Source organism: Accipiter gentilis, chromosome 11 (genome assembly GCF_929443795.1).
Source record: "Accipiter gentilis chromosome 11, bAccGen1.1, whole genome shotgun sequence".
NCBI classification, from domain to species: domain Eukaryota; kingdom Metazoa; phylum Chordata; class Aves; order Accipitriformes; family Accipitridae; genus Astur; species Astur gentilis.
Window position 1 is genome coordinate 7,614,619 of NC_064890.1, and position 16,393 is coordinate 7,631,011.

Sequence of the window (16,393 nt, forward strand, 5' to 3'; positions counted from 1 at the left end):
CCTTGCAAAAGTTTAACCAGTGACTGAAATAGCACAACAGAGACTGGTGGTGATGGTGGTGAAAAGGGGACAATCCCAAGATTTCCCCTCTCCTGTTTCCCTCTGCCATTCTCCTCTTTCTTCTCTTCTCCAGCCCAAAGTCCTGGAAAATATGGTTGCTTGTCATATGAAGCCACTCTAGTTTTTGGATTTTCCTTGTTGCTTCTCACTATACATTTCCTATTAGAGACTTTTTTTGAGATGGGGAATAACTGCACACTGCATCCCAGAAGTGGGCATACCTCATACTTAGCAGTGTAATGATGGCCCTTTCCTAACAATTTCTACCACTTCACCTCCCTTATTGGTTGCAGCTAAGTGTTCAGCCAATGTTTTCATAGAATGATATGGTGTAACCTCTCTATCATCGTGATACTAGATTGATCCAATTGATTGACTAATTGACCACTAATTGTATACAATGGTATTAGCTGACTGATGCCAGCTCAGAGCATCTCATTTCATGTGAAAAGATAGGACTGTTTTTCTTTTCCCCCATTAATATATTTTTACATTACCTATATTGTATTTCATTTATTTTTGTTCTCAGTCACTCACTCAGCATTACTCAGCCAAATCTGCTCTTTACTGTTCATACCCATTTGCTCTCTGTCCTTGCAATTTGCTACTACTCATTTGGCTCCTTCACTTCTTCTTGTCATTCTCTGGATCCATCAGGAAAAATTGATTCGGCCACGAGAGCATCCCTAAAATCCTCCACAGTGAACACAGATGCCGAAAAGCCCCTCTTTGCCTCCAGTTCTGGCTTCATCTGCTCTGGGAACCCCTAGCACTGGCCCTGCAGACGTTCTAGCAGCCTTCAAGCTCTGATGTGTTTGCAAAAGCAGATGTTATTAATTTGTAAAGCATCTTTGAACTACTCATGGGGGGCTGCCACATTTGGTGTTGTTTCTAACCAATTGCTTTCCTCATTTTCCTCATTTGAACATTTCTGCTTTCTTTTTTTTTCTTTTTTTTTTTTCCTCCCCCCCCCCCCCCCCCCCCCCCCCCCCGGATTTTTTGGGGGTTTCTATACCATCCCTTGCCAACCCATCTAGCTATGCTAAGCTCCTCTGCACTTCTGCACCCCAGTCTCCCCTGCATAGCTCTTCAAAAGGAAGCTACTTAATCATGCCTTTCACATTAATTTGGAAAATGGCATGAAATTTTGCCCTTTTTGTAGGTTTCCAGATTAGCTGGTCCCTGAAATAGCTACAGAGTGGGTCTAAAAATTAGTGTCTGTGTCAGACCCTGTGTGATGTACACCAGCCTGAGTAGACGTAACCCAAATTCCTCTTCGCATTCGTGTTTTCTGCCCATACAGTCTCCCTGGTCACTCTTTGGATACTGTCACCAGCAGGGACAGGCAATCAATGGTGACACTTTAATAGCATTTTTATTTGGGCTTGGCATCCCCTGTGACCTGTTGAGAGGGTTAACTTTTCATCTGATCTGACTGCTAGTCCTTATCTCTGAAAATGATCCAAAACCAAGAAGGAATGAAAGGAAAAAACTCACAAGGAACCAACCTTTTTTGGTTTTATACCCAGAGGAGACATTTTGGGTTGCATTTGGATTTTGCATTTGGGGGTTTTATTTCTGTTTTCTTTGCAAAGTAAAATAAAATTCTCACAAAACTGACAAGGAGAACAAAATTATTTACTTTTTTTTTTTTAAGCTAGAGAAAGGGGGAAATAGGAAGACGATTCCACTTTTTCATCAGGAGAGAAAAATATCAGCCAAAAGAAAAAGATTTTGAAGACTGTGTTTGGAAAATTTGTAAGAATAGCAAAGGTGCAGCTATATTAACTATACTTTCTCAGCTTTATACAAACACTTATAAAACATGAATGAATACCAGAGGGAATATTTTTATTAACAAAAAATTAGAACACAAGCTTTTAATACCTATACCAGGAAAAACAGTTCATTTATTTAAACAGCAGTTTAGAAACAAAGAAACAAACCAAAAAGAATTAGTTACTTTCCTATGGATTTAAATTTTGGAGTTAAAATCTCTTGATGGCTTCTAGGGAAGCCTTACGTCTGTAGTAATTCTCAGGAAACAGCATTGCTGACTACAGCACAAAACAACTCAAATTGTGCTGATTCGGTAGGCAAAGCCTTTGAAACTGATGGAGCTTGTGGAGGAGTCAGAACCTGAAGAAATGCCAATATTATTTCAAGGGTGGGGTGGGGGGGAGCTCTATTTCCAAAAGGAGCAAAACTGGAGGGTAATTAAACTCAGCAACATCCTAGAAGCCAACACAAGGCTTAACTTCTGAGTTCAGCTTGGACTAAAGCTCAGGGTGAAAGCTGATACAGGCCTTTTCTAGCACAAGGATAGTTAAAGCATGGTCCAACAGGGCTGTAGCCTCGATATACTCTAATTTTGAGTGCTGAGACACAGTATGGAGACCATGCAGTGATCTGGTAAAGTGTGGAAAGTTACAAGCAGAGCGGTGGTTTGCATACTGTTATTTCTGAGGGCCTCACCTCTATGTTAAAGATCATCTGGATCAGTCCACCTTGTACAAATCGGGTTTAGCCCTGGCAGATTGTCAGTGTTGCCCAGGGCTGGGCAAGGGCTGGCTGCCCCTGTCAAAAAGCATGAAGCATATCTGCACTTGGGTCTCATGCTTGGAGTAAGAAAAACTATTCTGAGAAGGGAAGAAAAACATAAAAACTCTTCTAACCTTCTGTCCTTATGGTGCCCTGTTATGAAGGACGATTGGTTGAGTGCCAAGACCCAAGACATGCTCTGGTATATTAAAACAGCTGAGAACATTATCAGCCACAGATACTGGTGCCTTAACCTATGCTGTTTGAGCAGAAGTCAGTTTGTAAATAGATGATGGACTTTTTTCTTAGCAAGATAACCAAGAAACAGGATTTACTTCATATTTTAAGAAATTAGACTATATCAAATGTGTAATAAAAATATTTTCTATAGGATTTTAAAATATATACATATATAAACTACCTTAATTTTTAATGCCCTGTTGATATTGATGTGGTCTCTACAGTATCTAAATGTAAGTAAGTGAGGCTGCCCAGCAACCTCCATTATACCTCAAACAGTGATTACAAACTTGAAGCCTTGTCCACGCTGCAAATTAAACCTGCTTGAAAACAGGATCTGAAATTGTCTGCTGGGCCTGATCCAGCACCCACTAACAGTCAGGCAAAGTCCACTCCTGACTGCAGGAGCTGGATTAGGTCCTAGACACAGTCCTGAAATGATGTGGTTTCCAACCCTGTTGGCTGGGCAATGATAAAGGCACCTGAGGGAGTTACTGAGACCCTTAAGGCACTTCCTGGTAAAATAAAAAATATTAGATATTTTATGTAGAATATTTAGGGATATCTAGAAACAGTCTAAAGACAATTTAGGCACATCTATACTTCATCTTGAAGAGGGGCCCAAACTGACTGTGTCTTGGACGTAGCCTTTGCTCAGACACTGGATGTAGACTTTAGTGAAGCTTAAGGGAGGTTGAAAGCTTGGGGGTGATGATGATGCAAAGAGCATTCATGCCTGCATCTTTCCCACAGCATCCATCTCCATATACCCCTGGCCTTGCTTGCCCAGCCCATCTGGAGGAGGTAAGTTGGGCAAGCAGAGCTCCCGCGTCAAGTGCCTGCAATGGCCCATGGGGCTGAACTGGCACTTTCGTCGAAGAGAACCTAAAACTGGTGATGGAGGTGGACGGGGGTGAGGGCGGAGAAGCACAGATTACTGTCTGGCCCTGTGTCCACTGAGGACAGCGAGGACATGGCTTTGGGCTGTGCCTCCAACACACAGCCCAATCCGGTTTGCATTCTTGTTTAATCTAGCACTGTGTCTAAAGCAAGTTCAGATTCATTTTCCACGCAAGGTTTGAAGCACAGTGTAGACAAGGTGTGAGGGCCAGATCCTGATCTAATGCAGGCAAAATTCGCCATTACCATTGGCCTGAGCACTTACCCTTGATTATACTTTAAGGTAGGTAGCATGGGAGTTCTCCTGCTTCAGAGAGTTAATATAGGGGATTTGACCACCTGCCGAGGAAAGTTTCTCGCTGAGCTTTCGGTTCATCTGCTCCATGTGCCTGGTGTTTTTCCTGGCTTGCCGGAGAGACCTCTTGACTTTCTTCACCCGATCTCGCAGCTGCTTGTTGCGCTTCTCCAGCGTTGCCACTTTCTGCTGCAGCTTCTTCACTCTGTCCTCCTCCTCAAACAGGGCTTTCTGGACCGAGGAGCACATGAGCTGAGGGGACAGCAGAAACGAAATAGCAACAGGTGAGCTTTACACAAAAAACTATTAAAGCAAGGGTTAATTCGGGTGTTCCTTGAAACACCTCACAGCTCTTCAAAAATAGGGGGGTTTTTGGAAGTTCTATTCTTTTTTTATACCTTTTTTAGTAAAAGCCTCTCTTTCACTTCTGTATTCAGATAAGACCTGAAATTGTAGATCTTAATGATACTAGTGATTCACAATTACTTTTATGAACTGTTTTGACAGACCTGTCCAGCCCACTGAGGCTACATTGAATTTATGGAGGAAGGCTGCCCTATTTCTGGTATGAAACTGGAGTTCAGGCCAAGAGGTGTCACTTTTGGAAAACTCTAGATTTGTTTCAGCTTAGCAGCCCTTCAGAAACCCCAGATTTTGACAGGAGCCTGCCTTTTGCTCTTTATGTCAACATGTGAAATAAGGACTGCACCTGCAAAAGGCAGAACTGGTTGGTTTTACCTTTTGAAGAACTGGGTTGTCTTAAATGTCTCATTTTATGGGTTCTTTCAGATGAAATCCTAAAGGGTAAAATCTCAGCAGTCTCTAGGAGCGTTCAAGACCCCATAACTTTAACAGAAGTGATTGTTTTGGCAGGGTCTTTGGCTGAAAACTGCCCCTCCCATTCTATCCACTACCAACTTACTGCAATATTGCCCCCAGTAGGGATATCAAGCTCTTGATGTCCACTCACGCCTGTGGCCCTTAGGCAAAAAAAAGAAAAGGAGCCAGCTTCAAAGGTGCTGCACCCAAGGCAACACTAGAAGAGCAGCTCATAGAGCATTTTCAAATCCGCTGGGTTGGATGATGGTCCAAATGCAAAACATCTGTTGGAGAATTGTTCTTCCTCTGCTACCTCATCCTAGGATGACCCAGAGGTCTATCTCATCTCAGCTATATGTGATTGCCATGTTTACGGTCTCCTGTTTCTGACTTGCTTCCTATTTGTAGGTGCAGCTGTAGGAATGGGATGAGAAACACCAACTACAAAGGCTGCTGACTAGTTTCAATGCAAAGAAGTTGTGTTCCTGACAGACGGTGTTGCGTGAGATGGGATTCAGCTGCCTTCTCTTAAGCAGCTAAAAGTGAGACTCAGGTCTGGGCTCCTCTTTTCCAGTTTCCCCTGTAATATCTGCAGGGAGAGACACCCTTCAAGAGGGTGATCTCCACCTCCTAGGGCAGTGGGAAGAATCACCCTCTGAACACAAATTCCCCATTTCACTGACTACAAAGGCACCAAGCTCCATGTTTTCTACCTGGGCAACATTTTCCAAGCAGAAAAAGAGGAGGTGCCTGGGGCTCAAGGACAGCCTCACCATACAGTTTCTAATCTAGAGGAACCCCCATGAAAATCTATTTCTGCCAGGGTGATGTGCCTCCTTCCTTCCTTTCCTACAAAAAGCATCCTGAGAGATTTTATTGTGCAAGTGGGACATTCAGCTGATTGCTGCACTGGTGCACTGTGAGGAAAGGCAGCGTCTTCTGCTGGATTTATCTCCTACATACGTCTAGATTTTTTTTATGTGTGTCAAGCACTCCTGGAGCCTGGATGGGCTTTCTCTGGCAGAACATTTGGAACAGACAGGGAATCTAAATAAACAAGTAAATCCGCACTGTGATGATGAAGGATTACATGTTTCTTTCCATCTTTCTTTGTAGTATTTTTAACAACTGGAAGTAGGGGAGGGAGCCCGCTTTGACGAATAACACTTCATTTGCTTTGGAAACCCCCAGCAGCCGAAAACCATGGCCAGTCAACACAAACACAGCAACTCCTTCCAGTCCCCACAAGCTCTTGTTTCTTGTGCGAAAGCACTGCGGGGCTTTGCTAAAAGGCAAATTCTTGCCCCAACCATCCTCTCACTAGGGCTCTTTTATAAACACGTACTAGGGAGACTGGGAGCTCACAGATAGAGGGCCAGAAATTGCCTCTATACTGAAGAGGAGGGAATTTGGTTTTGATCACAGCTCATTCCAAGGGTTATTTGAAAACAGCCAGCACATCTTGGCTTTTGTGTTTGCCAAACCCTTGCAAAACTTCAAGCAGAACACTTCTTGAATTTAAATCCCTGCAAAGGAGAGCACTGAGTTAGGAAAAGAGGTTTGTTGGGAAGACAGGAGGTGGAAACTCTACTTCATGAGGGATTTCTTGCATTTTCCATTGATGCGGTGAGAGGTATAGCACATGACAGAGTCCAATGCAGAGGAACAAACAATTTGTGCAGTGTGAGGTTGTGCAAACCCAACTGGGTCTCATCTGTCTGGGCTGGCTCGTGGAGGACTGTCTGATAGCAGACATCAGGAATGGCATTAGCCTCACCCCAGAGGCACTCCCAAACCTTTTGAGGTTGGTCCTCTGTCAGCAGAGGTAGTCCAGCTCTACAGAGCCACTCAGAAACTTCTCAAACACCATCAAAAAGCTAGCTAGCTCATTTGCTCATGCTGTTCCTCTTCCAGATCCTCACTCTCCAGTCAAACCCATGGTTTAGTGCTTAAATTATCTGGAGATATCCAGAGAGATCACTGGAACAACACAGTTATAAAAAACTGAGGTACTGTTGGACACGCACAACTTTATTTACCAGCAAGGTAGGTGATAGGAAGAGCCCAGCTTGATAATTGGATGCCTGCCTGCAACTGCAAGACTACCAGCCGAAAAATAAACTATTTCCTCCTTCTACATGGGGAAAAATAACAAGGTGGAGTCTTCACGTTCTCACCGGCTGGTTACAAACAGCGTTTTTCACAGGGATCTGCAGTGGGGATGATATTTATATGTGAGTGCTGTCCCAGCCTTGCTGTTACTGCTAGGGCTACAGTTCACATGAGTGCAACCAAGTTATTTTTAAAGTGGTGCGGAGAACTGTGTAACTGCGACAGCCAGGGGCTCAGCACAGCCTGTATAACTAAGCCAGCTGCTGAACAAATAAGTGAGAAGTTAACCAGCCCTCGGTCTGTGTTGCTACTTGAACACTTCTTGTTTACAGCCAGATGAGATATCCCTGCATTGTGCAGTCATTCCTATGGAGCATATCTACAGACAAGAATTTCACACCCCATTTTCTCTGGTCTCGTGCACTCATAAATGTGCACAGTTTGCACTGATGACAATCAAGATCAGACCTTAGTCCAAAGGAACTGCTAAAAGCTACAGAGAACTGGATTTTGTTTCTGGCAGTGGCCTGTGTTCCCACTCCCCATCACGTCTTGCCATGTCAGGTGCACTAGAGAAGGTGCTGGGGGGGGGGGGGGGGGGGGGGGTGTTTATGCAATGTTTAAGGGACAATGAAATCTCCATCCATACCTTACAAGGTAGGTAACTGAGGAGCCAGATCCACTTGGTGCCGCTGAAAGAAAGGACAGGAAAGGATGGATAGCTGACAACTCCTATTCCCACAAGTTATCAGCTGCAGACAGTTAAGCAAGAGCTCTGAAATGCCACACTTAGCATGGCATACATGCCCACAGACCTGGGAAATGGAGAGAAGGACCAAATAATGGCTCCTCAGAAAAACTTATGAATTATTTTTCTAGGTTTCCTTCAAAAGTTACATTTTCTAGTGACCCACAGTTCAGAAGAATTGTTTGCTTTGGAGATGTCTGTCTGCATGTCTAGTTGTTCCACAGTTTTGTTAGCAAGGCATCCTCAGCAGTGGTTAAACTTGAGTCCAGAGCAGTACCAGGAGATGTAACAGGAAAGGTAGCACAACAAGAACCATACAGCTCCTTTGGATTTATCCCACACAGCCTACAGCTGTGAAACCACAAATTAAATATATTTGAGTATTTGTCTGAAACATCCTGTCACAAATATACTCGGCTTTAAGTTTCACCACATCTAGATGATTTAGAAAATCTGTCCATCTGCCAAACAAATCAGCACTGTAGCAAATCAAGCTGATTTTCGGAGTGTCACATTACAGGCATGTGAGCCCTTTACCAAACACCCTGAATTGACGTATATATACATTTGTCTGATTGACAGACACACACATCTGCCTTCTATAAGGTTCATTTGAATGGGACAGTAGCTAGGAAATGCCCCATGGATAAAGGCACGACGGTAGTGTTCATCCACCACAAATTGTCCATAAATGGCTGAAGTTAGCATTACAGAGCTCAAGTCACTCAAAACCCAGCAGTGGCACCCAAGTCTTGCACTTCACCTACCAAAGGCAGAGAAGTTGAGTTCTTGCTAGCTCCTCATGCACGCTCCCTATGGGCACCACTGCTAAAAAGCTCTGGAGACCCACTACCTAAGTCTTTCATTTCAGGTCTCCAAAAATATCTTTCACATCAGAGAGTATTTTTGGACATTTAGATACAGGGTGTCATCAGGCAAGATGACGGTAGGAACATCTTTAAATGTGTGACAGTGAGACCTGGTCTCTGCATGGATGTGACGTGGTATTAAAAGAACTGGGCATGGGTCACTTTGGTTTCTTGCCCTCAAATCTTCCTCCTGACCCATACTGCTAACTGGAGCATCCCAGACCCAGCATCGCCCCAGCACAACCTATTGGGAGTGTCTGGTGGAAGAAATGAGACTGGAAACACAGCCCAAGCACTGCAGGTTGGGAAGCACAGCTCCTGCTCTGCTGCTGAGCCTCCTCCGCGCTGCATCCCAGTGAGCTCACCGCATCCCCGCGCTGCTCTTCTCTTCCCTTCCCTGCTATGAAGCTGCTGTGCAGAAAAGGTAAAAACTGTTCGCATTTCCTGCACATTGACTTGCTGCTCTGTGCTCTACCGCTGTTCAAGTTGTATAAAACATCTTAAACCAAAACCTTATGCAGCACAAAGTGCGTACCTCCAGCTCTATTTGTCTCAGCAGAGCAATAATTCATGAATTGTCTCTCAAGGGGCTCAGGAGCCAAACGTAGCTCTTTATTTTCTTTAACTCCACCAGGATTTATTTCCCCAACCCCTTCTGTGCTCTTAGCAAGAGGAAGGTCTCTGTGCCCTGGGGAAGCTGGTAGGGACACGATACATGCAGATGATCTTCACCTTTCCTGGCTAGGGAGGTCCCCTCTGAGCCCTGCCTTGCCATGGCCACATTTCAGACCCTGAGCATCACTTTCTCCTTTTGTTCAGCCCCTCTGGGCAGGCTACATGGGAGCGAGCATGTTGGACGGACAGACGGATGGTGCAGCAAAGGATTGCAGGAGGGGTCTGGCAGTGGAGGGTACTGGGTTTGGGATGGACTTAACCTCCAGTTACTGGGACTTTTCAGCCAACACTAACACTCCTGCTGAAGTGTGGAAAAGCCCCTGTTAGCACTGTTAAACCACCGTGTTGGGTGAAGTGGTAGGGGCATGGCAGTGCTGGGTTAAACCGCCTCTGCTGGCTGCAAGACCGCACAGTTCAGAGATACCAAACTGGGGTCCCAAGGGCAGTTCCAGCATCACTGGCATTAGTGGAGATGAGCTGGGACTTCACCCTAGGACTTCATATGGATGACCAAGATACGTAAGACCTAGATGGAGAAAGACATGACTGTGGTTGTTCTCATCTTACTGAATGCTGGGTCAGCATTTGCCATGGGAGGTGTAAGGCTTGTGGCACAAGTCTCCAGCTCATTCAAAATATTAGAGATTGGGACTTCACTGGGGTATGAAACACTGCCTGCGGGGACCCTCTGCCAGGCTACACCCACCCCGAGGTGTCGCAGTGCTGTGAACGGTGGGGTTTTTTTGCCATTTCACTGCTCACTAAAAGCAGATTTTCACTTTAAACTCCTAAGATGCAGCCAGTCAAGGCAAGTCATCCCACCTTTCCCAACCGTCATCGGAGATGAATGGGGACATCCAAGGGGAGACTTCTTGCCTACCCTAGATACCTACCTCGGGTGGACCAATTTTGGGGACCCCTCTCCATTGCCTTGATAACTAGCTCAGACTGAGATGGATCCCACCCCAAGTCCCACGAAATGGCAGCTGGCATCATTGACTACCTCGGGCAAGGGCAACATACAGATAGTTTTCTTGGAGTTTGGAGAAACTTGCCCTGGAAACAGACCCAAATCCATGTCCATGGGCAATTGGGAGTCTTTAAAAACAGCCTTGTTTGTTCTGATCTGCATCAAAGCGCTGCTTGGTGGAAAACCATCCCAAGAACTGTTGGAGGGCCTGCCAGGGGCAGCCCTTGGACAGTGTCTTGGCAGGTCTCTTGGGTAATACTTGGCCCTGACGTTCCCCTGAGTGGCCGAGAAGGGCCCATATACCTGGAAAATGTGAACGATCTTTGCAAGCTGTGATGTAAGGCCCCAGTGCCAGCAGCTCCACCAATACACCGACTCAGCACAGAGGATGGTTTACTTGCAGGGAAAAGTGCTTTTCACAAGGAAAAACCCTCACAACCTAGTGTTTTTCTTCTCTTCTTTTTTTTTTTAATAATAATCTTAAGCTGAACAACACATTTTTTAAAAAAGATACTTCCCTATCATTAAGTACTTTCAAAAACCAGACCCTCCTCTCTGGCAAGGTGTCTGAATTGCTGGTGGCTCTCGTCTGCAGTGGGTGTTGCAGGCACCCGTTTCAAAACCCTACCCTTTGCCTTCGAACTCACTGCACTTGCACCCCTGCTCCTAGGCTGGGAGTGGTTTTAGAGGGCACAGGGGGATTAGGAAGAATTTGAGGGCTGGTGAAAAGACTCTCAACCCTGGAGGTACTTGGAGAGAGGTCCTTGGCCCTAAAACCACCCCTAGAGCACATCCTGAGGCATTGCTTTCCCCAGGCACTTTGAGCACTGAAGCCTGAGATGCTGCTGAGGGGGAGGATGCAAAGATACCAGGTGACAGTCACCTGGGTTGGTCACTACCAGTACCCAGGAAGGGAACAACACCTTATTCCCTGTACTTTCAAAGGAAAAAAGGCAATGGTTTAATGAGAATAGAAACCGCACTAATCAAGAAGACAGAAAAGGGGAAAAAAAAATGTGTAGGGTACGAGCCAGGCTGCCTACCACAGGCACCTCACTTGGGCCAAGTGAGCAGATAAGTCAGTCCGGACAGTAAATCCCTAAATTCCCTGCCCAGGCAGTGGGAGACAGAAGGTCTCCAAGAAAAGAAAAATAAATCAAGAGGGTAGGACCTCACTCTGGGGCATCTCCAAGTCCCTTTCCTCCCCTTGGTGACCAGGCAGGCAGCGAGGGAGGTGCACCAAGAGCCAGCCGGCTGCTTTTCCCTGTCGCTCTGAGGCGGAGGAGCTCCTCTCATGCCTTGTTTCCTTTGAAAATGTTCCTCCAAGCGATTCGCCCAAGATGCCACAGGAATGCGGTGGTGGATCTGGGAGGGGAGCGGCAGTGAAGTCTCGTGTCTAAGTGGTTTAGCAGGAGCAGCCACCCTCCTCTTTGCCTGGCTACAGCTGCCAAACATTGGGCTTGGTCCTCAGCCCCACCAGCCCCATCCCTTGTGCTTTGTGCATTTCCAAGAGCTTCCCAGCCTTCAGCACTGCTCCCGGCTCAAGGTTGGGCAATGTGTACCCTCCAAAATGGGTCAGGACTGGGGGGGAGCAGGGGGTCTTACAGCCATCCCAGAGGTTTAGCCCCCAGGGACGGGCAGTGCCACCCTGCCAGCCTCTTTGCTGAGACCCGTATCATCCCCCTCTGCCCCCCTCCACCAAAAATACTCAGGGTGGCCAGTGAAATAACGAACCGTGGGGGTGGCACAGGCCTCCATAGCGTGCAAAAGCAGAGACACCAGCCAGGACGCTACTCCTGGCTCTCCACCCCTATTACAGGGGATGTACAGAGCTCATTGCAAGGGCAGATCGCTCGTAGACTTTGCTACACAGGTATTTGCAAGACATAAATTGCGAATACAATCCAAGGCAATGCAGTGTCTGCTCTGGTTCCTTCTAGGTACCATGCATGGGTGGTAGATATTCCTGATACACATCTGTCCCATTCCTGGAGAGTTCACAGTGCACACATGGATTAAGCAGCTTACTTATAGGTAAATGACATTGAATGTTTAAGTGCACTACCCAGCTCAACTATGCTGAGCTTAAAGGAAAATGTTCCGAGCAAGGAAAACCAAATTTTTTCTTTGTTGCTAGAAGCAATTTAGGTGCTGAGAACAAATGTGGTTTTAAGTCTACCTTACAAGACAGGCTGCTTCATAGATTTCTGCATTTTGCTCTGCCTGAATGCTGAAAATGACTGAGTCACTGAGTTACTGATTTTTTTTTCTTCATTTCTGTCTTAGAGCTACGGTTGCAGTTTCAGATGGGCTTCAAAAGTCTCTGTAAGAGGGGCTTTTTTTTCTACAACGTGTACAGAAACTTTTCATATACACAGCTACCAAACTTTCCAAAACTTGCTATTCACTTTAATTTCCAACTCAGCTTTTTCCCACTAGTATTATTATTATTACAATACAACTAATTAGGTCTGATATGCCTAAACCAACTTTGCCAATATACCTTACCTCAAGTGTATTGTTCTCTGACTGAAAGTTTCTGTGTGACCGCGTCTCCATCTAAACTTGTTTTACTTGGCTTGTATTTCAAGAGGATTAGGTCACCATTCCCCCCACACATACACACAGCGAATTAATTAAATACCAAGGAAGGGATAAAACCAGCAAGACCCAGAAACAGAGTGTATTGTGTCCTTCCCTCTCACTGATGGGAAGGCAGGGAAATGAGAAACTGCTGATCAGAGCAGCACGGCATCTTACACTTTGCTCCTATTTATTGAAATGTTGGTTTTGACTTTTGAATGGGCTGACCTCTACCTTGTGTTACAACAACTCCTAGAAACTTCATTTAATTGTCCTGTTAAATAGGCAGGATACAGCCTATAGCAGGGTAGCAGTGAGAGAAGTACAATATTTTCAAATCCACCATCCCCAGTGCAGCTGAAGCTGAGAACCAGCATCAGCTGGTGAGGAAATGCGTTTATCTTTACCAATATTAATTTGCATCAGAACAATATTAGTTTAAACCAGGGTTATACTTGGTTTGGGGTGTTTACTTTAAGCATGGTTTACTTCAGTCTAATGTATTACAACTCTTAGGAGTTGCCTGGGAGTCCTAACAGAAGAGATTAACGCTCCGACGTGGCAGGTGCTGTATGGATGTCTGTAAGCTGAGGTTTAGATTGAACATAGCTGTTAGGGGTACAAAGTAATAGGTGGGAGATGTGGGCTCTGGGAGGATGTGGAGCACGTGAAAACAGTGACACAAGGGTGATTAAGGGCTTAATGAATTCAAAACCTCCTGTGGGTGAGGCAGTGCCAGACCTCCGCGTACCCCTCGGCAGGTTCAGAGCGCAAATGCTCAGTGCCCACATCCTCTGTTGCCAAGAAGAGAAGGGAAGGGCTGGGATCAGTAAATACATAATAAAGTACATTTTATATATAATACGAAAAAAAATGCCACTTCTCTGTCACCTCTAAGCCAAAATGGGAAAAGAGAGAAGCAGAGCAAATCCCACCAGGCTGTGGATGAGTATTGCCAAATGGCCACACTGTGACTGCATTGCATTAAATGTTGCCTCTCGAGAAAGCACAGAAACAGGGGCATTTACTGTAAGTGGAGTCCATGTCTCCTCCCCAGCAAATATATCATACTTAGGGGAAGTTTTATGCACAAGAGGAGAACCCGTGCTGAGAAAGGCAAATGTTTAAAGTTAACGCAACTTCTATAAAAGTCATGTTGCCCTATAAATCCCTCCGCTCTGGACATCTTGGCTTCATACATCACATGAGCTGCTGCAGCTCAGCTGCCTTTACAAACAGATAGGATTTCCTTGGCTGCAGGCTCGGCTGGAAGCCCTGAGAGCACACTGCTGCTGTGCACGGCTTCTGGATTTCAAAAAGCAAATGCAGGTGCCCCACGGCAACCTGCCGACCTCCGGAGCCGCCGGGAAGCGGAGGTCCCCGCATCGCTCCTGAGCATCCCTAGGAACTGATGGAGCCATTTTCCTTCATTTGTCAAGTCCACTTGGGTGCAGGAAAGCAGGGGGACTGAAAGGGGCATACTGGAGCCTGTATTTATCTGTGCTTGGTGGGTCCTTTGGGGTGGTCTTTGCACCACCCTTCTTAATGTATCTAACCTAGATCCTGAGTAGGAAATGTTGGTTTTCTGGGTTCTTTCTGCAGTCAATGGAGAGACAGAAACTCCTCTGGAGGATGAGTCAGAGAAGCTAATTTAGAGCAGGGAAGCAGGCACTAAAACAGAGCTGAGCAGTATGGAAACAACCCCGACACCATGCTTACGCACACAGCCGGAGACACCCCTGCCATGGCAGGAGCAGGACAAGAGGCTCTAATGAAGCTTTTCGCAATAAGCGATCTGTGAAACCGTGAGGGAAATGACGGCAGCAGCATTGCAATCAGACTGGATGAAGCACAGGGGCTTGACAAAGGGCATCTGCAGCAGCTCCCGAGCTGCTCTACAAGCCCAGAGCGAAGAGGAGACCTCGGCCAGAAGCTGTTTGCTGTGCCCCACGCAAGCGGCCTCGGGAGAGGTAACGAAGCCAGCAGTGACGAACGGGCACTTGCACAGCAGAGGACCAGGCTCAGCCCTCACCCAAGCGTGGAAGTGCCACAGGTTGCCACAGCGGTGAAGTGGAAAAGCTTCGGTGAGGTTGAAGAAGCAAAGACAAAGGGATGGAAAAACAAACATCTGCGATCTGCAGGCGCTCTCTGGCTAACGTCAGTGTGCCGAGAAAGGAACCGAGGAGGCAAAATGCCTGAGAGACTAATCAGCAGCTCTGAATAACAAGCTCCAAGCACTAACATCTGGCTGACGGGAGCGCGCTGCTACTCACAAGATATTCCCGTCCCGCTGGGCAGCTCAGAGCAGCCTGTCCACAGCTCCGGCCGCTGCGTGGGCTGTAAAATCCTGAAGGGGCCCCAGACCACCCTGGATATGATAAATGGGCAACAGGCTACTCTGAGCATGGCAGGGTTTGGCAAATAACCAGCCTTCAAGGTGCAGAGTCATGGTATTTAGGAGACCACCCTCCTGCTTGCCTGTGCTCGAATGGCCCTAAGCATTCGGGGCATTAATGGCTGTTTCTATAGGAGTCAAAAGCTTCTGTTTCACTCTCGTACAATCCCTCAGACAGGCTCCTGTTCCTGACCCAGTATTTCAATTCTCAGTAGAAATTTTCTGTCAGGGAAATACAGGGTCGTATTTGAAATCCAGCATCATATTTAAAGGGCAAAGTCTCTCCCTGCTACTTTGCTGCACTTCATATAGACACAGAAGCATCAGAAACTCCCATCACATGCTGTGCAACTTACTGCCTTATACAGGGAAAAGCTTTTCACACAGGTCTGGTTACAATGCCCATGGAAAATAAGGTCTTAAGGTAAGCGTGAGTCAGGTCTCCCCATACACACATGCCTGGAGCCCTCATTCCAGCCTGATTTCAGGAGAAGGAGGATTGCAGCCACAGCTACGCCAGACAGAATGTCCACGGGGCTGACAGATGCCCTGCGGTGAAGTCTTCCCTGCAAGCACCTAAATTATAGAGCACGCACTCCACTGCTGGTTAATGTTACGATGGTGGCTCTCAACTGTTTTATCCTAAGTTAATAATTGTGTTGGAGCGAGATAATTACATAGCAGGTGCCACACCACCCCACAGCAAGCACACGGTGATACCTCTGAGCTACAGTTCAATCACGCGGTACTTTGCTTTTGGCTCTTTTGCGAATAACTGCCCTGTGGTCTGCAAAATCTTGTAAAATCCTGCTGTCATGTGCACTTACCTGTAAAATCTGCTATTGTTCCTGGCCAAATACTTAGGGACAGGTAGCAAATGTATGCCCCGTATGTGTGTGTATACGAGGGCTTTAAATTTGATTATGAAATTAATTTTCTCTATCAGTCCAAAATTCTTCTGTGGATATTCATTTTGCTTTTCTCACATTTCTCTGACACAGAAGTTATCTATACTTTCACCAGCTTTGTATTAGCATCACTTTATCAATAGCAAGAGCCAGGATCTGAACAGCCCCAAAGAACAGATGATCTGAATTGCCCCCTACCCCTCCTGCAGTAGCAATCACAGCATCCACACCAGGCACCATCTGCACAACCCCACAAGAATTGCCTAACATCATAGCAA

At 46.1% G+C, this 16,393-nt stretch overlaps 1 protein-coding gene across 1 annotated transcript in view; it reads right to left on the bottom strand.

Annotated features, from left to right (window-relative positions):
• Positions 1 to 1,845: 1,845 nt before the first annotated feature.
• The window catches only part of CCDC3 (coiled-coil domain containing 3), a 44,587-nt gene continuing 30,039 nt past the window's right edge, over positions 1,846 to 16,393 (bottom strand). Inside the window, exon 3 of the mRNA XM_049814475.1 lies at positions 1,846 to 4,288. Coding sequence (XP_049670432.1) covers positions 4,013 to 4,288 — 276 coding nt within the window. The 3' untranslated portion in view covers positions 1,846 to 4,012. The remainder of the gene's footprint in view (positions 4,289 to 16,393) is intronic.